This window comes from Pseudophryne corroboree, chromosome 4 (genome assembly GCF_028390025.1).
Source record: "Pseudophryne corroboree isolate aPseCor3 chromosome 4, aPseCor3.hap2, whole genome shotgun sequence".
In the NCBI taxonomy this organism is placed as follows: domain Eukaryota; kingdom Metazoa; phylum Chordata; class Amphibia; order Anura; family Myobatrachidae; genus Pseudophryne; species Pseudophryne corroboree.
Genome location: NC_086447.1, coordinates 868,781,245 through 868,804,732, shown reverse-complemented (window position 1 = coordinate 868,804,732; position 23,488 = coordinate 868,781,245). Strand labels below are relative to the sequence as shown.

The 23,488-nt window shown below is 45.7% G+C and overlaps 1 protein-coding gene and 1 non-coding gene across 7 annotated transcripts in view; both read right to left on the bottom strand.

Annotated features, from left to right (window-relative positions):
• CUL9 (cullin 9) overlaps positions 1–23,488 on the bottom strand; it is a 234,465-nt gene that overhangs the window by 139,885 nt on the left and 71,092 nt on the right. For all 6 annotated transcript variants that reach the window (XM_063918754.1, XM_063918752.1, XM_063918753.1 and 3 more), the window contains exon 12: positions 12,655–12,892. In XM_063918754.1, coding sequence (XP_063774824.1) covers positions 12,655–12,892 — 238 coding nt within the window. The remainder of the gene's footprint in view (positions 1–12,654; positions 12,893–23,488) is intronic.
• On the bottom strand, positions 19,401–19,514 carry LOC134913396 (U5 spliceosomal RNA). Its single transcript, XR_010177162.1, has one exon. It is a non-coding gene; the product is annotated as a U5 spliceosomal RNA (small nuclear RNA).

Genomic DNA, 23,488 nt, shown 5'->3' with positions numbered 1-23,488 from the left:
ACAATATAAAGTAACTGTTGTTGATGAATAGCAACAATTGTTGCCTTTAATACTCCTGTTGGCAATTTTGCAATATATTCTGCTTATTCCAATCTCCTACTGACTCTATAGACCGAGTGTTAAAAAGAACACGTTACCTAATGATACCAGAAAGGACTTGAATAGGATAACTTATGTCACTGAATGCTAATGCAAGTCAGAGGATATTACTAAGGATCTCATAGAGGATATTACTAAGGATCTCATATATCCTTCAGGGTCTGTTTTAAAAATATACACTGCTCAAAAAAATAAAGGGAACACTAAAATAACACATCCTAGATCAGAATGAATGAAATATTCTTATTAAATACTTTGTTCTTTACATAGTTGTATGTGCTGACAACAAAGTCACACTAAAATTATCAATGGAAATCAAATTTATTAACCCATGGAGGTCTGGATTTGGAGTCACCCTCAAAATTAAAGTGGAAAAACACCGTACAGGCTGATCCACCTTTGATGTAATGTCCTTAAAACAAGTCAAAATGAGGCTCAGTAGTGTCTGTGGCCTCCTTGTGCCTGTATGACCTCCCTACAACGCCTGGGCTTGCTCCTGATGAGGTGGCGGATGGTCTCCTGAGGGATCTCCTCCCAGAGGTGGACTAAAGCATCCGCCAACTCCTGGACAGTCTGTGGTGCAACGTGGCATTGGTGGATGGAGCGAGACATGATGTCCCAGATGTGCTCAATTGGATTCAGGTCTGGGGAACAGGCGGGCAAGTCCATAGCATCAATGCCTTCGTCTTGCAGGAACTGCAGACACACTCCAGCCACATGAGGTCTAGCATTGTCTTGCATTAGGAGGAACCCAGGGCCAACCGCACCAGCATATGGTCTCACAAGGGGTCTGAGGATCTCATCTCGGTACCTAATGGCAGTCAGGCTACCTCTGGCGAGCACATGGAGGGCTGTGCGGCCCCCCCAAAGAAATGCCACCCCACACCATTACTGACCAACTGCCAAACCGGTCATGCTGGAGGATGTTGCAGGCAGCAGAACGTTCTCCTTGGCGTCTCCAGACTCTGTCACGTCTGTCACATAAGCTCAGTGAGAACCTGCTTTCATCTGTGAAGAGCACAGGGTGCCAGTGGCGAATTTGCCAATCTTGGTGTTCTCTGGCAAATGCCAAACGTCCTGCACGGTGTTGGGCTGTAAGCACAACCCCCACCTGTGGACGTCGGGCCCTCATACCACCCTCATGGAGTCTGTTTCTGATCGTTTGAGTAGACACATTCACATTTGTAGCTTGCTGGTGGTCATTTTGCAGGGCTCTGGCAGTGCTCCTCCTGTTCCTCCTTGCACAAAGGCGGAGGTAGCGGTCCTGCTGCTGGGTTGTTGCCCTCCTACGGCCTCCTCCACGTTTCCTGATGTACTGGCCTGTCTCCTGGTAGCGCCTCCATGCTCTGGACACTACGCTGACAGACACAGCAAACCTGCTTGCCACAGCTCGCATTGATGTGCCTTCCTGGGTGAGCTGCACTACCTGAGCCACTTGTGTGGGTTATAGGGAGGTCATACAGGCACGTGGAGGCCACACACACTACTGAGCCTCATTTTGACTTGTTTTAAGGACATTACATCAAAGGTGGATCAGCCTGTAGTGTGTTTTTCTACTTTCATTTTGAGGGTGACTCCAAATCCAGACCTCCATGGGTTAATAAATTTGATTTCCATTGATAATTTTAGTGTGATTTTGTTGTCAGCACATTCGACTATGTAAAGAACATAGTATTTAATAAGAATATTTCATTCATTCAGATCTAGGATGTGTTATTTTAGTGTTCCCTTTATTTTTTTGAGCAGTGTATATTTTTGAATCAGGATCCTCTATTTAATGAGCATCCACCACCAGTTACTTATGCTGTCTAAAGATAGAAATACTATTGAGTATTGGTGAGCATATTGGTTATATTATATAAAGTTAGAACCATTTGTTCTTAAATACCACTAGGATGTGAGAGATCATTTTGTATAAGTGTCATTCAGTTTGTTAAATTGTTAGCAGCTCCAACTATTGCATTACACACTATTAGTAATCTCAAAATTAACACAGGTAGTTGTACTGTATATATTTCCTTGGCTAAAGTGCACGGTGAGCCTCACTAAATGCTACTTGGGAGGCAGTGGAGCAGTTGGTATAAATATCACCTAGTTTGCTAGATTGCTTGCAGCTCCAGTCACTCCACTGAACCCCAATATACTAAACTGGTACAGATAGTTTTAAGTACTTTATTAAACAGAACACAGTGGATTCGCTTAAACGCCTACGTGCACGTTTCACTGTTTAGACAGCTTTGTCAAGGCATTAAACTGATATCCTAAAGGTCATGATGGCCTAATGGAATGTAGAGTAGGAGTAGCAAAAAATTAAACAAATTTAGATTTTTGTGCCTGTTCTTGGTCTAGCTCCTGATACAGCCCACGCTATACCAGTGCCCCCCAGATTTGATGAAAAAAAAAATATAGTGTGCATGCATTCACATTTACTTCCTTTTGTGTGTAAAAAATATGCCATAATGTCTGCTAGCCTATCATATAAACTCTAAAGTATCAAAGTGAACGATCACAATAACTTGATACAACAAGAAATATAAATGAATGCAAATTAGTGTATATTAGTCCCAATCTTGCACTCATACATTACAAAAGATGGATCCACTTAATGAGTCCAATCCCAATTTCCATTTATTTATTATAACACTAGGCAACCTAAAATCAAAACTACACATTCAACTCATTAGATATTCGCGGCGTTCAGATGCATTAATAAAATAAGAATTTACTCACCGGTAATTCTATTTCTCGTAGTCCGTAGTGGATGCTGGGACTCCGTAAGGACCATGGGGAATAGCGGCTCCGCAGGAGACTGGGCACAACTAAAAGAAAGCTTTTAGACTACCTGGTGTGCACTGGCTCCTCCCGCTATGACCCTCCTCCAAGCCTCAGTTAGGATACTGTGCCCGGAAGAGCTGACACAATAAGGAAGGATTTTGAATCCCGGGTAAGACTCATACCAGCCACACCAATCACACCGTATAACTCGTGATAAAATATCCAGTTAACAGTATGAAACATAACTGAGCCTCTCAACAGATGGCTCATAACAATAACCCTTTAGTGAACAATAACTATGTACAAGTATTGCAGACAATCCGCACTTGGGACGGGCGCCCAGCATCCACTACGGACGAGAAATAGAATTACCGGTGAGTAAATTCTTATTTTCTCTGACGTCCTAGTGGATGCTGGGAACTCCGTAAGGACCATGGGGATTATACCAAAGCTCCCAAACGGGCGGGAGAGTGCGGATGACTCTGCAGCACCGAATGAGAGAACTCAAGGTCCTCCTCAGCCAGGGTATCAAATTTGTAGAATTTTGCAAACGTGTTTGCCCCTGACCAAGTAGCAGCTCGGCAAAGTTGTAAAGCCGAGACCCCTCGGGCAGCCGCCCAAGATGAGCCCACCTTCCTTGTAGAATGGGCTTTAACTGATTTAGGATGCGGCAGTCCAGCCGCAGAATGCGCCAGCTGAATTGTGCTACAAATCCAACGAGCAATAGTCTGCTTAGAAGCAGGAGCACCCAGTTTGTTGGGTGCATACAGGATAAATAGCGAGTCAGTTTTCCTGACTCCAGCCGTCCTGGAAACATAAATTTTCAAGGCCCTGACTACGTCCAGTAACTTGGATTCCTCCAAGTCGCTAGTAGCCGCAGGCACTACAATAGGTTGGTTCAAGTGAAAAGCAGATACCACCTTAGGGAGAAACTGGGGACGAGTCCTCAATTCTGCCCTATCCATATGGAAAATCAGATAAGGGCTTTTAAATGACAAAGCCGCCAATTCTGATACACGCCTGGCCGAAGCCAAGGCCAATAACATGACCACTTTCCACGTGAGATATTTTAAATCCACGGTCTTTAGTGGCTCAAACCAATGTGATTTTAGGAAATTCAACACCACGTTGAGATCCCAGGGTGCCACTGGAGGCACAAAAGGGGGCTGAATATGCAGCACTCCTTTTACAAATGTCTGAACTTCAGGTAGTGAAGCTAGTTCTTTTTGGAAGAAAATCGACAGAGCCGATATCTGTACCTTAATGGAGCCTAATTTTAGGCCCATAGTCACTCCTGCCTGTAGGAAGTGCAGAAATCGACCCAGCTGAAATTCCTCTGTTGGGGCCTTATTGGCCTCACACCAAGCAACATATTTCCGCCATATGCGGTGATAATGTTTTACCGTTACATATTTCCTGGCTTTAATCAGCGTAGGAATGACATCCTCCGGAATGCCCTTTTCCTTTAGGATCCGGCGTTCAACCGCCATGCCGTCAAACGCAGCCGCGGTAAGTCTTGGACCAGACAGGGCCCCTGCTGCAGCAGGTCCTGTCTGAGCGGCAGAGGCCATGGGTCCTCTGAGATCATCTCTTGAAGTTCCGGGTACCAAGCTCTTCTTGGCCAATCCGGAACCACGAGTATTGTCCTTGCTCCTCGTTTTCTTATTATTCTCAGTACCTTTGGTATGAGAGGCAGAGGAGGGAACACATAAACTGACTGGTACACCCACGGTGTCACTAGAGCGTCCACCGCTATCGCCTGAGGGTCCCTTGACCTGGCGCAATATCTCTCCAGTTTTTTGTTTAGGCGGGACGCCATCATGTCCACCTGTGGCCGTTCCCAACGATTTACAATCAGCGTGAAGACTTCTGGATGAAGTCCCCACTCTCCCGGGTGGAGGTCGTGCCTGCTGAGGAAGTCTGCTTCCCAGTTGTCCACTCCCGGAATGAACACTGCTGACAGTGCTAGCACGTGATTTTCCGCCCATCGGAGAATCCTTGTGGCTTCTGCCATTGCCGTCCTGCTTCTTGTGCCGCCCTGTCGGTTTACATGGGCGACCGCCGTGATGTTGTCTGACTGGATCAGTACCGGCTGGTGTAGAAGCAGGGGTTTTGCCTGACTTAGGGCATTGTAAATGGCCCTTAGTTCTAGAATATTTATGTGTAGGGAAGTCTCCTGACTCGACCATAGTCCTTGGAAGTTTCTTCCCTGTGTGACTGCCCCCCAGCCTCGAAGGCTGGCATCCGTGGTCACCAGGACCCAGTGTATGCCGAATCTGCGGCCCTCTAGGAGATGAGCACTCTGCAGCCACCACAGCAGAGACACCCTGGTTCTTGGAGACAGGGTTATTAGCCGATGCATCTGAAGATGCGATCCGGACCATTGGTCCAACAGGTCCCACTGAAAGATTCTGGCATGGAACCTGCCGAAAGGAATTGCTTCGTAAGAAGCCACCATCTTTCCCAGGACTCGCGTGCAGTGATGCACCGACACCTGTTTTGGTTTCAGGAGGTCTCTGACTAGAGATGACAGCTCCTTGGCTTTCTCCTCCGGGAGAAACACTTTTTTCTGGACTGTGTCCAGAATCATTCCCAGGAACAGTAGACGTGTCGTCGGAACCAGCTGTGACTTTGGAATATTCAGAATCCAACCGTGCTGGTGTAGCACCTCCTGAGATAGTGCTACTCCTACCAACAACTGCTCCCTGGATCTCGCCTTTATTAGGAGATCGTCCAAGTACGGGATAATTAAAACTCCCTTTTTTCGAAGGAGTATCATCATTTCCGCCATTACCTTGGTAAACACCCTCGGTGCCGTGGACAGTCCAAACGGCAGCGTCTGGAATTGGTAATGGCAATTTTGTACCGCAAATCTGAGGTACTCCTGGTGAGGATGATAAATGGGGACATGCAGGTAAGCATCCTTGATGTCCAGGGATACCATGTAATCCCCCTCGTCCAGGCTTGCAATAACCGCCCTGAGCGATTCCATCTTGAACTTGAATTTTTTTTTTTCTTTAAATAAAGTATTTTTATTTCGAAGGAGAGTAGTTTGCATACAGACATTGCATAACAGGAACACATTAAACACGTAATGACATGTCCTCATCGGGGAACAGCATTCACTTTCGACTTATTTTCAAACTATGTCATTTGCTCATAGGCGCATAGGAATGTACAGTTATATATACCATTATTTTGCATTATCCGTACACTCTAGTATTCATGAAATCACATTATACTTTGTTTTGTTTCCCCCCCCCCCTCAAATATAACTCTTACGGACAATCCGTCCGAGTAAAACCCTTTAAAAGAGAAGAAAACAATCAGAAACCAAACACAGAGAACCCCAGAAATAAAAAAATTAAAAAAACAAAGAGACAAAAAACATTATGGGGAAGAGGACGCATTGGGGGATACTAGCACTCTAAATCCTACCCTGTCCAGATGGGCACAGAGCCACTCTCTCATTCACAACCCATTGGGTGAGAGGGAAGCCTATGGCCCTAGAAGATCATAACTTGGCAAATCCAGGACCTGCTAGTAACCCTATCACCATTAAGTTGTAGGGTCTGGGACGGAGTATATGGATTCCAGCCATGGAGACCAAATTCTTTCAAATTTAGCGGAGGCATTGTGTTTCATATAAATGTATCGTTCCTTAAAAACAGTGTCGTTTATTAGTGCCTTAAGAGCGGGGAGTGTAGGGCCCTTAGGGGCCATCCATAGCCTCGCAATGCTCACCTTCGCCATTGCACATATGTTGCGAGCATATAGGCCCTCTGGACCAGACACAAAGTCAGAGCTGAACTTGAATTTTTTTATGTATGTGTTCAAGCATTTCAAATTTAAAATGGGTCTCACCGAACCGTCCGGTTTCGATACCACAAACAGTGTGGAATAGTAACCCCGTCCTTGTTGAAGTAGGGGCACCTTGACTATCACCTGCTGGGAATACAGCTTGTGAATTGCCTCTAGCACAGCCTCCCTGCCTGAGGGAGTTGTTGGCAAGGCAGATTTGAGGAAACGGCGGGGGGAGACGCCTCGAATTCCAGCTTGTACCCCTGAGATACTACTTGCAAGATCCAGGGATCCACCTGTGAGCGAGCCCACTGATCGCTGAAATTTTTGAGGCAGCCCCCCACCGTACCTGGCTCCGCCTGTGGAGCCCCACCGTCATGCGGTGGACTTGGAAGAAGCGGGGGAGGACTTTTGCTCCTGGGAACCTGCTGTTTGTTGCAGCCTTTTTCCCCTACCTCTGCCTCTGGATAGAAAGGACCCGCCTTTTCCTCGCCTGTTTCTCTGGGTCCGAAAGGACTGTACCTGATAAAACAGCGCTTTTTTAGGCTGTGAGGGAACATGGGGTAAAAATGCTGACTTCCCAGCTGTCGCTGTGGAAACTAGGTCCGAGAGACCATCCCCAAATAACTCCTCACCCTTATAAGGCAAAACTTCCATGTGCCTTTTGGAATCTGCATCCCCTGTCCACTGCCGAGTCCATAAGCCTCTCCTAGCAGAAATGGACAATGCACTTATTTTAGATGCCAGCCGGCAGATCTCCCTCTGTGCATCTCTCATGTATAAGACTGAGTCTTTTATATGCTCTATGGTTAGGAGAATAGTGTCCCTGTCTAGGGTGTCAATATTTTCTGCCAGGGAATCTGGCCATGCAGCGGCAGCACTGCACATCCATGCTGACGCAATAGCTGGTCTAAGTATAATGCCTGAGTGTGTATATACAGACTTCAGGATCGCCTCCTGCTTTCTATCCGCAGGCTCCTGTAGGGCGGCCGTATCCGGAGACGGAAGTGCCACCTTTTTAGACAAACGTGTGAGCGCTTTATCCACCCTAGGAGGTGTTTCCCAACGTGCCCTATCCTCTGGCGGGAAAGGGAACGCCATTAGTAATTTTTTAGAGATTACCAATCTTTTATCGGGGAAAGCCCACGCTTCTTCACACACTTCATTTAATTCTTCAGATGGGGAAAAAACTACGGGTAGTTTTTTCTCCCCAAACATAATACCCTTTTTAGTGGTACCTGGGTTTATATCCGAAATGTGTAAAACCTCTTTCATTGCCTCAATCATGCAACGAATGGCCCTAGTGGACATTAGATTAGACTCATCGTCGTCGACACTGGTATCAGTATCCGTGTCGACATCTGCGTCTGCCATCTGAGGTAGCGGGCGTTTTAGAGCCCCTGATGGCCTTTGAGACACCTGGGCAGGCACGAGCTGAGAAGCCGGCTGTCCCGCATTTGGCATGTCGTCAAATTTTTTGTGTAAGGAGTCGACACTTGCACGTAATTCCTTCCATAAAACCATCCACTCGGGTGTCTGCCCCGCAGGGGGTGACATCACTTCTATAGGCATCTGCTCCGCCTCCACATAATTTTCCTCATCAAACATGTCGACACAGCCGTACCGACACACCGCACACACACCGGGAATGCTCTAACAGAGGACAGGACCCCACAGAAGCCCTTTGGGGAGACAGAGAGTATGCCAGCACACACCAGAGCGCTATATAATGCAGGGACTAACTGAATTATGTCCCCTATAGCTGCTATAATATTTACTGCGCCTAAATTTAGTGCCCCCCCTCTCTTTTTTACCCTTTTCTGTAGTGTAGACTGCAGGGGAGAGCCAGGGAGCTTCCTTCCAGCGGAGCTGTGAGGGAGAAATGGCGCCAGTGTGTTGAGGGAGATAGCTCCGCCCCTTTTTCGCAGACTTTTCTCCTGCTTTTTTAAGGATTCTGGCAGGTGTAATTATTCACATATATAGCCTCTGGGGCTATATATTGTGATTGTTTTGCCAGCCAAGGTGTTTTTATTGCTGCTCAGGGCGCCCCCCCCCAGCGCCCTGCACCCTCAGTGACCGGAGTGTGAAGTGTGTATGAGGAGCAATGGCGCACAGCTGCAGTGCTGTGCGCTACCTTGGTGAAGACAGAAGTCTTCATGCCGCCAATTTTCCGGACTTCTTCTTGCTTCTGGCTCTGTAAGGGGGACGGCGGCGCGGCTCCGGGACCGAACACCAAGGCCAGTTCCATGCGGTCGATCCCTCTGGAGCTAATGGTGTCCAGTAGCCTAAGAAGCCCAAGCTAGCTGCAAGCAGGTAGGTTCGCTTCTTCTCCCCTTAGTCCCTCGTTGCAGTGAGCCTGTTGCCAGCAGGTCTCACTGTAAAATAAAAAACCTAAAATATACTTTCTTTCTAAGAGCTCAGGAGAGCCCCTAGTGTGCATCCAGCTCGGCCGGGCACAAAAATCTAACTGAGGCTTGGAGGAGGGTCATAGTGGGAGGAGCCAGTGCACACCAGGTAGTCTAAAAGCTTTCTTTTAGTTGTGCCCAGACTCCTGCGGAGCCGCTATTCCCCATGGTCCTTACGGAGTTCCCAGCATCCACTAGGACGTCAGAGAAAGCATGCAAACCATCAATCCACAGGCAAATATTTATAGACCGCAACATTAATCAAGCGAACAAGTCCACCTAATATTACTCCTGAGGTCATATCTCCACTTGCAGTCATAATTATAGCAAACCAGGGAAGCCCATCATTATTATATGTGACAATGACCATACTTGCATGTAACTGGCTGAACTAATGCCAAAGTCACACCTGGATGGTAGACCTTTGCTTGGTGTCCCCTCACTTACCAAGGCGTTTCCAGTTCTTTGCCTACTAACTATATTATACACACATATATTAAATAACAGACTACATGAACACTATTACTACTAGACTAAAAGATGTTCTATTAGTAAAAAGACAAAAAAAGCTTTGTATTGTTTTGATTACAGCAAATTTAAATATACACTTTTTTTTTTAAATTCATGCAAAATAAATAATTAAATCAATCGTTGGAGTCACTGGTACTCAAAAACAATGTATAGTTGTAGAATTTGAGAAGTTTGGAGCCCTCTCTAACTTCAAAATAAATTATTCCAAATCTATTGCCATGAATTTTACTACTCCTCCTGATATAGTAGAGGGTCTGAAACATGCCTTCCCCTTTACCTGGCACGACCACAAATTAAAATACTTGGGGGTGTTACTGACCAACGATTTATCTAAATTATTCTCCCTAAATTTTAACCCCTTACTGGCCAGGCTGCGCCTAGACTTCCAGAAATGGAAGAAACTAAGACTGTCTTGGTTCGGCAGGATTAACGTTGTCAAAATGAACGCCCTCCCTAGGATACTATTCTTTCTCCAGACCCTTCCGATACACATCCCCCTACTTTGGCTCCGAGACGTCCAGAATCTTATTCGCGCGTTTGTTTGGGGACGTAAGACACCCAGGTTTAAACACGACATTTTATTTAGGAGAAAACATCAAGGGGGGCAACAACTCCCACATATTTCTAACTACTACCACGCAGTACATTTGAATAGGATTCTGGAATGGACGCGTGCTAAAGACCGAAAACAATGGGTCCTGCTAGAGGAGAGCTGTCTTCCACATTATATTGAAATAGCACCTTGGCTTCCTACCCTTCCGAAGGTTACACACCACACGGTCTCCCCCACGCTTAAATTATGGGCCACGCTGAGATCCCAGAACCATATATCCTCCAAATGGTCCCCCCTAACCTCCCTTCTCCATAACTCCGAATTTGCTCCAGGTCTTCACGGGACAGCTTTTGCTCCATGGGCGGAAGTCGGGATTTTTAGAGTCGGTCAGCTGGTGAGCTCGGGTAGGGTGCGCTCCTTTTCAGATGTTCAGTCTTCTTGGAACCTTCATAGTGCTGAGTTTTGGAGGTTCGGCAGGTTGATCATTTCATATCATCTTCTAAGAACCTCCCTGACATAACTAGGGATCTCACTGGGTTTGAAAGACTATGCACTTCTCCTAGTTCTCCCACACATACTATCTCGCAAATCTATGCGCTTATCATGGAAAACTTTTTCCCGCAACCTCCTACCTTCATGGCTTCCTGGGAGAGAGAACTGGCAGGGCTACCCACGCAGATTAACTGGGATTTCGTATTCAACAACGCCCAGGCGAGTTCTCTATGCCTATCGACATTAGAGACCCTCTATAAACTTATATATAGGTGGTATAGGACTCCTCTTGTTCTCAATAAAATGTTTCCCTCTCTCTCGAATCTGTGTTGGAGATGTAAAAATGCTCTAGGGAGTTTTATACATATTTGGTGGGACTGCCCTCTTATAACTCCATTTTGGGCAGAGGTATTCAAGTGTTCCGAACAGATAGTGGGAGATGAGATCCCGAAAGACCCGGGTTTTTGGCTCCTCAATCACACCTCCGCACACACGCACTCCTACAAACACTCCCTGTTGAGACATCTTAGCAACGCAGCAAAAGCGGTTGTTCCAATTCTTTGGAGATCCATCTCACCACCCTCGATTAAATTATGGTTCACAAAGATCGATTACTTTTTAGATATGGAAGACCTTGTCTCCTTCTCATCTGGGAAAACCGCTAACTTTACAGCTATCTGGTTTCCCTGGTACGATTTTAAGGACACACCTTTGTATCGATCCTACATGGTGACATAACCCCCCTCATATTCAAATTCATATTCCGATTATGACATCTTTCTAATATGTCTCAGACCCTTAATTGAGGGAGAACCCCCCTCCGTCCCCCAAACAACCCGTCCTTACTGCGCAGACACTCACCCCTGACTCTACCTGTTCTAAATTTCCCCCTCTTTTCTTTCTTCTCTTCTCTCCTCTTTCCCATTTTTCTATGCTGTTTTGTTAAAATGTTCCTCATTTATAAGTTCGGATGTTGTAAGCGAAGCAGACAAGTTATTTTCATACTTTGGGCGCTCTATGTGTAGTGTGCTGATATGCGATGTTTTTTGTTCCGCCCCTTCTTTTTTTGGAAAAGTATTGCTGTAATGTTTTGTCTGCTGCTTTAATTAATAAAAACCAGTTTACACAAAAAAAAAAAAAAAAAAACAATGTATAGTTGATAAACTTGATGTGCATTCCAAAGTGGGCGCTCATATTTCTGAAATATCTTTCTGATGACTGTTTGCATTAAAAGATCTTTTTTCCAAGCCAAAATAATTGCATTTGTGGGCATTTTACAGGGGTGTTGTATAGAAGATCCACAGTAATTAGCTGAACAATCTTTAATCCGACCTCCAGAGGTCGAGATGTATTAGTCTGACAGGATTAAAAGGTCAACAGGGTCAAAGGTTGACATAAAAATGGTCGACACAAGTTTAAGTTTTTTGGGTGTTTTTTTGTATGTTTCATCATCTGTAACCATAATCAGTTTAAAGGTGCAGCCATGTGCGTTTGATTCACTCGCTGCGCTTTGGGAAAGGTGCCCCGCTGCACACGCCACAGGTTACTATTCCCAATCGTAGTCAACGTGGATGGTAAATCAAGCAGAAGTTGAATAATATATATGAAAAACCCTAAAATCGTGTGTCGACCATATGTGTTGAGCTTTTGACCCTGTCGACCATATGTGATTGACCTATTGAATGTCTATCTAGACACTGTCTAACTATACTTTGGGTGCCATTTTTCAGGTGATAACAATATGGAAATTTGGTCACATTGGCAGATTTACAATCTGATATTTATCACAAACTCCTTCCTGAATACCAGTCCTGGCCTGTTCTGAACTATACATGACAGTGTGTTGCTCTAATTAAGCACTCTGGAGTGTCATACGACTTACAGGACCGGTGCAGAATTAAATAATGTATATAATCTAGTTCCCGGGGCTAAGAGATTCTGACCTTTCCCTGTCCAGGTCCTCTACGTACAACATGCACAATACTTGCACACACGTACCTGTACACAGAGAGCTGAAGGGCTTTTTCACTTCTGAGCTGCTCCAGAATATTGAGAAGCAGCAGGAAGAAGTCAGGATCTGTGAGAAGCTGAGAGAGATCGCAACGCAGAGAGGAGACCTCATCACAAACGCATCGCTCCAGAGAGGGCAGCAGCTCCCGACACATCTGCCCATCCTTCAGGCCGCTCAGCAAAGCTGGCAAGTCCATCTCCTCGATGGTCAGCACCGGAGTATTCTCTGAAAGAGACAACAAGCACTCAATACTCAAGTGCAGAGCACACTCTAAGAGAGAGAAAATAAACAACATATTATGCGCTGACAATGTACTTAGTACTCTTTGAAGAAGCTGAAACATCTAGCAGTGTCAAGTACTTCTTGAAATGAGTAGGCCAAACAAATACTCTGTGTACATGTATTATCAGAGTCTGTTTCAATCTGGTTTCCACCCCTTCTACTCTGCAGAAATCTCCTTCATCAAAGTCTCAAATGCCCATCCTCATAGATCGGACACTGTTGATGACCCCACTCCTCTAACAAACTCTCTGTGAGTCAGTCTGTCTTAACTAAATATTGCTTAGCTGTCTTTACCTCTAATTCCTCCTGCCCCCCTCCTTTACCTGTCAGCACCCCACAAAGGATACACCCATGGCCCTCTCCTCTTCTCCATTTACACTTCCTCCTCTGGAAAACTCATCAGCTTCTTTGATCACCAATACAACGTTTAGTTACCTCTCAACTGACTTCTCTCCTTCCATCTGCTCTACCATCTCACCCTTTAGGTACCAGGGCTATCTCATACATAACCAAAATCCCCTTCCAGAGCTACTTCATCACCCCCATGTGCTATTTCTGCTAATAACATTTACCTCCCTGATGGCACCTAAAGCTGCTTTGTGGATGTCATGCTTCAATGCTCCCCCTCTCCTTCACATTTAAAATATCTCATTCTTGTTGTTTCCACCTCCGTAACATTTCTAGGAACAGGTACTTTCATACCCCCAATGCCACCAAAACTCTTATTCACACACTTAAGGGGATATTGACCTATCCCTGGTAAAAACATCGGGTCCGAAATTTCCGATGTTTCACCAATATTTTTTTTTACAGGCTATCCAGATTGATCGCCTGTAAAAAAAAAAACCCTTTCTCCCGAAAACACACAAGTTCAGTGAAACCTGTGTGTTTTCGTGTGAAACTGCCCCGTTTTGCTGTTTCCGGGGATTCTGCTTCGACAGCCGGAGGCAGATGAAACAAAATCCCCGATAAGATGCGGCACGCGCCCACTTATCGGGGCTAATTAGATAGCCCCCGGCGGGACAATTAACCCCATTAAAATTGGATATCCCATTTAGTCTCTCCAGCCTCAACTACTGTAACCTCTTGCTCTCTAGACTACACCCTAACTCACCATTTCCCACTTCAAGTTATCCTGAATGCAACCACTCGTTTCTCTGCAACCTTCCTCACCGGCTCCCTATCCCCCTCAAAATACAATTCAAACTCTTCACCTTAATATAAAAAGCATTTTATCCTCTCCTATCCTCTTTTTTATATCCAACCTCATTCCTGTCCAGTCCTTCCTGCTCATCCACGAAGAACGGACTCAGCTCTACCCTGATTATCACCTCTCATGCCTCAGGAACTCACTCCCTCACCAAATCAGATTTTCTACAGTCTCACCACCTTAAAACGAGCGCTCAAAACACATCTATTTCATTGACGCCTAACCAGTGGACACAGTTGAGCAGTAAAGCCAAAGTATAAGTGATCCAAAGAGATATGAAGTATGACAACAAGAGAGTATTGCCAATATATGCTCTAAGCATCAGGATTATGGAGTCAAGATATATAAGCAAAAGGACAGTCAAGGCGGTATACAGTAGTAGAGTCATCAAAGAGGGCAGTAAAAGTGGCGTTCTCTATAGCAGAGTTGGAATCGCAGGTAACGATCGTGTTAAGAGGCCAAGCAGAAGACACAATCAGCATGGGAACACAAGAGTGAAACCCTATAACCAGCAAAGATATGAAGACAGCTATTTAAAAGCACCTAGTGCCAATCAGCACACTGTATGAACGGGCAGAGAGCGTATAAAGGGCATGTGACTGTCCGAGAACACAGAGCCATACAGAAACATAACGACTAGTAATAAGCAGCTGCCAGACATGCCCCTCCAAGCTACTTGAGAGACTTGATTACACTCGACTCACACACTTTCTTAACTCACACAGCCTACTGGACCCACTTCAGTCAGGATTTCGTGCCCAACACTCCACAGAGACAGCACTGACTGAGGTAGTGAATGATTTGGTCACTGCTAAATCTAAAGGCCATTACTCTCTACTTATTCTCCTTGATCTCTCTGCTGCTTTTGACATTGTTGACCACTCTTTTCTCATACAAACACTACAATCCCTAGGTCTTCAGGACACAGCCCTTTCTTGGTTCTCATCCTACTTATCGAATCGCTCCTTCAGTGTTCGTTTCTCTGATTCCACCTCCTCTTCGCTACCTTTCTCAGTTGGAGTACCGCAAGGCTCAGTCTTAGGTCCTCTGCTTTTCTCGATCTATACCACATCTCTTGGTAAACTAATCAACTCTTTTGGATTTCAGTACCATCTGTATGCGGATGATACTCAAATCTACCTATCCTCCCCAGATTTGTCCCCATCTGTATTGGATTGCGTCACTGAATGCCTTTCTGCCATTTCATCTTGGAAGACATCTCGCCACCTCAAACTTAATATTTCCAAAACCGAATTAATTGTATTTCCACCGGCCAATAGTAGTTACCAACCTGATATCTCTATCAACTCAGCAATCATCCCATCCCCACAAGCTCGCTGCCTAGGTGTCATTCTCGACTCTGAACTGTCCTTTGTTCCCCACATTCAGTCTGTCTCAAGATCATGTTACATACATCTAAGAAACATATCCAAAATACGACCATATCTTACACAAGACACAGCAAAAACTCTAATCCATGCTCTCATTATCTCGTGCATTGATTATTGTAATAGTCTCCTGACCGGTCTTCCCAAACATAGGCTCTCACCACTACAATCCATTTGGAATGCAGCTGCGAGGCTAATCTTCCTTGCTAGACGTTCATCGTCTGCAGATCCGCTCTGTCAGTCCCTCCATTGGTTACCGGTATTCTACCGCATTAAATATAAAATACTTTTACTTACATACGAGGCTATAAATCAAACTGCCCTAACATACATCTCTTCACTCATCTCAAAATACTCCCTTCCCAACCTCTTCGCTCTGCACAAGATCTGCGTCTCTCATCCACACGCATTTCTTGTTCACACTCAAAATTACAGGACTTTATCCAGGCTTCACCCACTCTGTGGAATGCCCTCCCACGCACAATAAGACTTGCCTCTAGTCTCCAAACCTTTAAACATTCCCTGAAAACTCACCTTTTCAGACAAGCCTATCAAATTCCAGACCCACCCACATAACCTTCAGTGCTTCCCTATCTAATTACATCCTCCCTGTACAGTACACATAACATCACATATCTTGTCTTTCTTTACTCTCACACCCTCCTGACACTTGGCCATCATACAACCCATTAAGATCCTAGCAATCTGGTGGACCATTATGCAATAGGTAGCATCTATCCTTGTGTATTAATGCCTATTTCCCTATAGATTGTAAGCTTGCAAACAGGGCCTTACTACTTCTATGTCTGTCTGTTATTACCCAGTTTTGTTCTATAACGGTTTTAATTATAAAGCGCAACGGAATATGCTGCGCTATATAAGAAACTCTTAATAATTAATAATAAATAATATATCCCAGAACTATGCAGTTACCAGCTGTTCAAATCAATAGTCATAAAACGTATCTATCACTGACGACACCGCCAAAGAAAATAGGATCAGAAAGACGGATTCCCTGTTTGTGCTATATAATGCGCAGAAAAAGGGTTGCCCTGCTTCTAAGCAGTCCATTACTCGTTGGCTTAGGCTTACAATCCAACAGGCCTATGTGTCGGCAGCCTTACCTGTTCCACAGTCTCTGAAGGCCCACTCTACAAGACTGGTGGAGTCTTCCTTGGTGGCTGCCCGTGGAGTCTCGGTCTTGCAACTATGCTGAGCTGCTACCTGGTCGGGGAAGAACACCTTTGTGTAGTTCTACAGGTTTGATACCCTGGCCAAAGAGGATACCCAGTTTGGGCAGGCGGTGCTGCAGCAGTCTCCGCCCATTCCCGCCCATTCTGGAAGCTTTGGGACGTCCCCATCGTACTAGATTCCCCAATATCCCTTATGGATGCTAGAGAAAATAGGATTTTAATTACCTACCGGTAAATTCTTTTCTTGTAGTCCATAAGGGATATTGGGGACACTTAGTACGATGGGGTATAGACGGGGTCCAAAAGGAGCTGGTGCACTTTAAATTTCTTCAACTGGGTGTGCTGGCTCCTCCCCTCTATGCCCCATCTCACAGGCAGTTATAGGTAAAACAATGCCAGAAGGAGAAAATAGGATTTTGGTACTTACCAGGTAAATCCTTTTCTTTGAATCCATAGGGGGCACTGGAGTACTCTTGGGATATGGACGGGCGTAGCCGAACAAAGGCACTGAATATTCAAATTTAGGACTCTCCCCCCCCTCCATATCCCCAAGTACCTCAGTGTACGACCTCAGTGTTTTTTACTGAGCGAACAGGAACGATATAGAGAGGTTGACAATGGAGAATACCTATAACATAACGGACAACAACAATGTTGACCCATAACCTTACTGTCAACTAAACCGTTGACACCATAACCGATAGAACTTTATAATTTGAACCAATCGGTGAAAATGTGTTACCATAAGCTCCTCTGAGCTTAATATCAATCAAGTAAAACTTGTTACCCTAAGCTCCCTTGAGCTTAAAATAACCCAGGTAAAACTGCTCTGGGTGGGCGTCCAGTGCCCCCTATGGATTCAAAGAAAAGGATTTACCTGGTAAGTACCAAAATCCTATTTTCTTTATCATCCACTAGGGGTCACTGGAGTACTCTTGGGACGTACCAAAGCTTCCCTCGTGGGCGGGAGAGCTGTTTGATACTTGTAACAGTAGGCAGGCCAAAGCTAGATGCTGATGGCGCCACCATTTATAACGTGTAAACGTGCACAAACATGGTGCACATGAAGGCTATATAGCCGCGTTTTAGACACTCCACGACCCACTGGGTCTGACATTCCCACAGAACCTGTGGGATGAGCTATTACTGACGTAGGCGATTGTAACTTAGCCTTAAGGTAAACCTGACTTGTAGTCATTATTATTACCCAACTGGATAATGTCTGCTGAGAAACTGGTTAACCCCAGTTGGCAGTATCCTAGAGAACAAACAACGTATTCATATCACGTACTGTTGACGTTCGGCATATAAACGCGTAATGCGTGTACCACATTCAGAATTCTAAAATGTGCTGTCCACACAGGAACCCCTATTGGTATATTGATGTGAAGAATACGAAAGCGTGATTCGTCCGAAGATCTGCTTTGTCATGAGAAAACTCAAATACGGTGGCTTGGAATACAAGGCACCCAAATATGAAAACAAAACCCTTGCCGAAGCCAAGACTATAAGAAAATTGTTTTCCAAAGTGAGAAACTTAATTCCCATTTGTTGAAAGGGTTCAAAATATGAAAACTGTAAGAAAACTGAACCCAACCTCAAGTCGCCTGGCGCTGTAGGTGGGATAAATAGAGTCTGAACTTTGATGACACCTTGTAGAAAGATGTGTACAGACGCAAATAGAGGCAAACGTCTTTGAAAATAAGTTTACCACACAGATACCTGCACTCTTAGTGTAGATCAACGCAGTTTTCCATGCCACCCCGTTTAACAGAATACGGGTAACTTGAAGGATGATGTTGGAAACTTCCAAGGTTTACAACCTATGTAAGCACACGAAATTTTGTAATAATGAGCTGCCTTAAGCGGCTTACTAGCTCGTAACATGGTTGGTATAACCGATACTGTAATGCTCTATTTCGTAATAATGAGCTGCCTTAAGCGACTTACTAGCTCGTAACATGGTTAGTATAACCGATACTGTAATGCTCTATTTCTTAAGAGGGCGGTCTGAACCCTCACCCTGTCAGCCGCAGCTGCGGTACATAGATAATAGGTACCTAGGTAACTATGGGTAAACGAACGTTCCCTGATGTAACAGGTTGGACGTATTATGAGCGGGCCAAGATCGTGTGCCAGTATTCCTTTAAAATTCGAGAAGCAAACTTCTCCGAAACCCATGAGATACCACCAGTATGTTGTGACGAACTGTCTTATGATCCGTTTTGGCAACGGAGAGAGAGCAGTGGAAAATGGTAGAGCCAGATACCCGATGCTGAATGACCACACGAATGTGAGAGACTCCACCGCCACTGCCCTTGTGATCTGTTTTGTACACATACTGATCTTTTCTAATTGTGGCGAGATGCCATCCTGTATACTTGAGGGTAACCCCCTTCTGTGGACTCACATATGACACACCTGTGGATTTAATGTCCAGTTTTCAAGATCCAAATCCTGACGGGTGAGATCCTCTGTCTAACAGATGTCCACTCACGGAATGATCTCTTGACATTTTCACATAATGGTGTTCTGAGCCATTGAGGATTTGAGTCACATGCCGCATTGCCATGCGGCTTCTTGGTTCTCATGCCGCATTGCCATGCGGCTTCTTGGTTCTCACTTGTATGCAACTGCCGTTGCCTTGTTTGACTGCTAAAGGCCAGCGTGAGGCAGGCATCAAAAATTTACATGAAACTCACGGTTGTTCCCCTCCACGGAAATCTTTAGTAAAAGGCGAAAGATTTATTCGTTCTGAAGAGAAACCAGAGTATATCCCTGGTCAGACTGAAAGCGAATCATGTATTGCATTGTAAAATGCACAGAGTTCTAGGACATTTATCGACCGCAAACTGTCGTGTTTTAGAACCTTTGTCGCTAATTTTAACTACAAATCCTGACCCTCTGCGACTGTAGTCCAGAGTATATGCACCCTTGTTCCTCTGTGGGAAACGCGAGTGAAGGGTGGCGAACTAAATTGAAAACACATCTTTATTCTTAATAGGTGAATACACCAATGTACCGCTAGTGTGCGTGTTTTGCACTAATTACTAGATGTACATTTGTTCTTGCTGGTGTAGTAGGTAAAAGTCTTTGATTTACCGTATTTATAATCTTACCTAGGAATTGACATCGTTTAGACGGAATTAGATGCGATTGTTTTCGAACTTGATCTGCTACCGCAGTATACCTTAGTAGCGCAAGTTAGAGGAACTTTGTTGAGACAGAGTTCTTATGTGAGATGAGCTATCATCCGAACATCACTTTGGTAAATACCCAAAGCGATAAGCAACGGTAGACATGAAATGGTTAATGGTTGTGGCGATTTGCAAACGCTAGAACCTGTGATGAACAAACCGGACTGGGTAAATACGCATTGTGAAGATCCAATGCAATTATGCAAATTTTGTGGCTCCAATAAGCAAATACTAACCGCAGAAAATCCATTTTCTAACTGTAGTAAATGACTTGCTGACTGATATTGCGACAGAGCTGTTTGGTTTTGCTCAAACAGAAGGGAATAAGTAACTTTGACTCTGTTGGCGTACTACTGCCTGGTTTATAAACCAGCAAAGACTAAATGACAACCTGCCAACCGTTCGACAGAGGCCGTTTTGTACTTTAAGCTGTAAATAGCTGAGACATGTATGAGTTGAAGTCCTGAAACCTCGCAACTGTAACATGTAAAGACACGCTTCCCCAACTGTAAAAGAGGTCATCAAACCACTGGCTTGCTGACTGTAACGTCATGTCGTCAACGTCAGCGTGACTGTTTCTTATAAAGGGATAAAACGCCGTTACAAGTATGCGCTAATGGCTGAATAGCCTAAAGGGATAAAATGCCGTTACAAGTAGATCAAATGTATGAGCAAACAAGCTCTGGCATTGTCGCGCTTAACTAGCGACCATGAAAATAACCGGCGTTAGCAGAAGCTTTACAGATATGCTCTGCAGCTTATTTTAACAGTGATCGGCATGGTTTCATACATAGATTCTAGTGACCCACATGTATCTGTGGTTTTTATAATGTTTGACAGAAACACATACCAATGGCGGATCGCGTCCTTTTGGAAACGATTATGTATGGTTGTCCAAAACCCCGCACTATCTGCGTGCTGGACTAATGTACCCTTCTCACTTGTAGTTATCGGTGTGAGATTTGACATAGAATCGTGCATTAAATTATAAGACCAGTGAAATAAACACTCTGGTACCCAAAGGAAAATTGGCCCTTTGGAAAGACTGTCTTTTGTTAGCGCTGGCGGAGTCATTCCGAGACTCCGATTACCGCTGTTTTAATTTGAATTGCCAATGTTAACAATTTTAGTCTGCACTAGAACCTTATTCGCTATGTAGACAGACATCATAATAGGCAACAAACAGACACTTGCACGACTTAATAAAGTTATTATATGGCATATATATCAATATATATATATGTTATTGCTGAACAGCATATTCTAAAGTGTTCTTTATGTGAAAAGCAGTTCACATGGGCATGAAACCCGAACCAAATTCCTACTAACACCCCTGCGCCTTCTGGTGGCTTAAAGATGTAGGGCAGGAATGTTCTAGAATCATCCTGAACTAAAAATTCCCACTAACACCCCTGCGCCTCCTTGTGGAGTAAAGGTGTATGGCCGGAATGTTCAGGAATTATAAGCTGGAAAAACAGCAATGATTAAAAATGGCTTATGCTTTCACTGAAAATCACAGTACAGGCAGTGTTAATATAGGCTTAATAGCCTTTTATACAGGTAATATATGCTTAATAGCGTATATGTTATTACAGGTCTATTATACAGTAAACCCATACACTTAGTTAACTTCCAGTTACTCTAAAACCAGCCTGCAGTGTATATATTATATTGCAGTCTTAACAAACTGAACAGCCATTTTGTTAACCCATGCAGCCTCTGCTGCTATGGGCATTTACTCCCCCCTCACCCCCCCTGCAGCTGCGCTGCTTGTGAGGTAACTTCTATCCTATGTTACCTGCAGCGGATTGGAGCGGGTGCAGGGAGAGCGTATCAGCCCCTTGTGTCCCGCGATCTCCCCCTGTTCAGCCGTAGTGCTGTCCCCTCTTACACCGCAATAGCTAGCAGAGGGGTGCCGGGGAGTCGGATAGCAGCGGGGGACGGATGTAGGAGGCCAGCGGCAGCAGCCTGTCTCCGCAGCTGGCTGTATAGCGGACAGCGGGAGCCGGCCGGAAGTCGTGCGGCGCCGGATATGAGCGGCGTCGCTGGCTCTCTGCAGAGTAGCTGGCTCGGGCGGCGCTTTGTACAGCAGTGGCCGGGTACCAGCGTTGGGAGAGCGGCCGGCGTCTGATTGACGTGCGGCCGCTCGGAGCTGTGTAATCTCAGTTACCACCCCCTAGCTATACTGCAGTGTCCAGCTTAGCGATGGGAGAGCGGCCGCCGTCTGTGATTGACGTGCGGCCGCTCGGAGCTGTGTCCTCTCTGGGAGAGCGGCCGGCGTCTGTGATTGACGTGCGGCCGCTCGGAGCTGTTGACGTGCGGCCGCTCTGCTTCTTGGAACGGGTGCAGGGAGATAATTCAGCGGGGCATGAGCGGCGGCTGTAATCAGCTGTGGGCAACAGAAAAAATAAACACTTTCCCCACACTGCAGGGCGGCAGCGTGAGCTGACCGCCCTGACCCCACCATACCTTGTGCTGCAAGCTCCGTCCAGCTTGAGACGGGCTTCTGATGCTGGCTGTGACGGACTTCTAAGCTCTGTCCAGCTTTCAGATCATCATCTTGGCTGTGCTATCCTGGCTGTGACGGAGCTTCTTCTGTAAGCTCCGTGCAGCCTGCAGGAGACAGCTGCCTGTGGCTGTGAGGGTGCTCTTTGTGAGGACCGACACGCCATGCGCTGCCTTGCAGCGCCTGTGGCTGTGAGGGTGCTCTTTGTGAGGACCGACACGCCATACGCTGCCTTGCAGCGCCTGTGGCTGTGAGGGTGCTCTTTGTGAGGACCGACACGCCATACGCTGCCTTGCAGCGGCACCATCCCGGACCCCTGTTTTTCAAGAAACTGGGGAAGGGAAGTGTAAAATAAAAAGAAAAATAAAATCTCAAATGTGGGCTCTTCCCACAAGCCTTGATGTTCGTGCTGTGAGCACCGAAAAAACACTGAGGTCGTACACTGAGGTACTTGGGGATATGGAGGGGGGGGAGAGTCCTAAATTTGAATATTCAGTGCCTTTGTTCGGCTACGCCCGTCCATATCCCAAGAGTACTCCAGTGACCCCTAGTGGATGATAAAGAAAGGACATACTTGAGAGAAGGAACATAACAGTGTTCGCAAAAACGCGCTATAGCGCGTATTTTACCCTGTTTTGATGATCAGGGACACACATTTTAAAAGTGGGCGGGTCCCTGAGGACGCGCTCTGCTACAGCCAATCGGATGCTCTCTGGTTATGTCCTGGCGTGGCAGCAGGGGTGAGTTTGTGTGCGCTGACTGTTAATTAACTGTTGGTGGAGCGCCGGCAGAACTTTGTGTGGCGGTGACGGGGACTAAGTCCTCCCGCAGCAGGGAGCTTACTCAGCGGCAGGAGTCTGTGTGGTCCGTGTTACTGTGACTGGGAGGAGTCCAGATGCTCAGTGCTCCGGGGGGGTGGGGGGGCTGTGTACATAGTTTTCCTGCGGGTGGAAGGGGGTAATCCGTATGGTCGGCGTCCCTGTGGCTTGAAGGGGGGGACTGGAGTCTGCATCCAGGGGGTCAGTACTGTGTTAATGGGTACCGC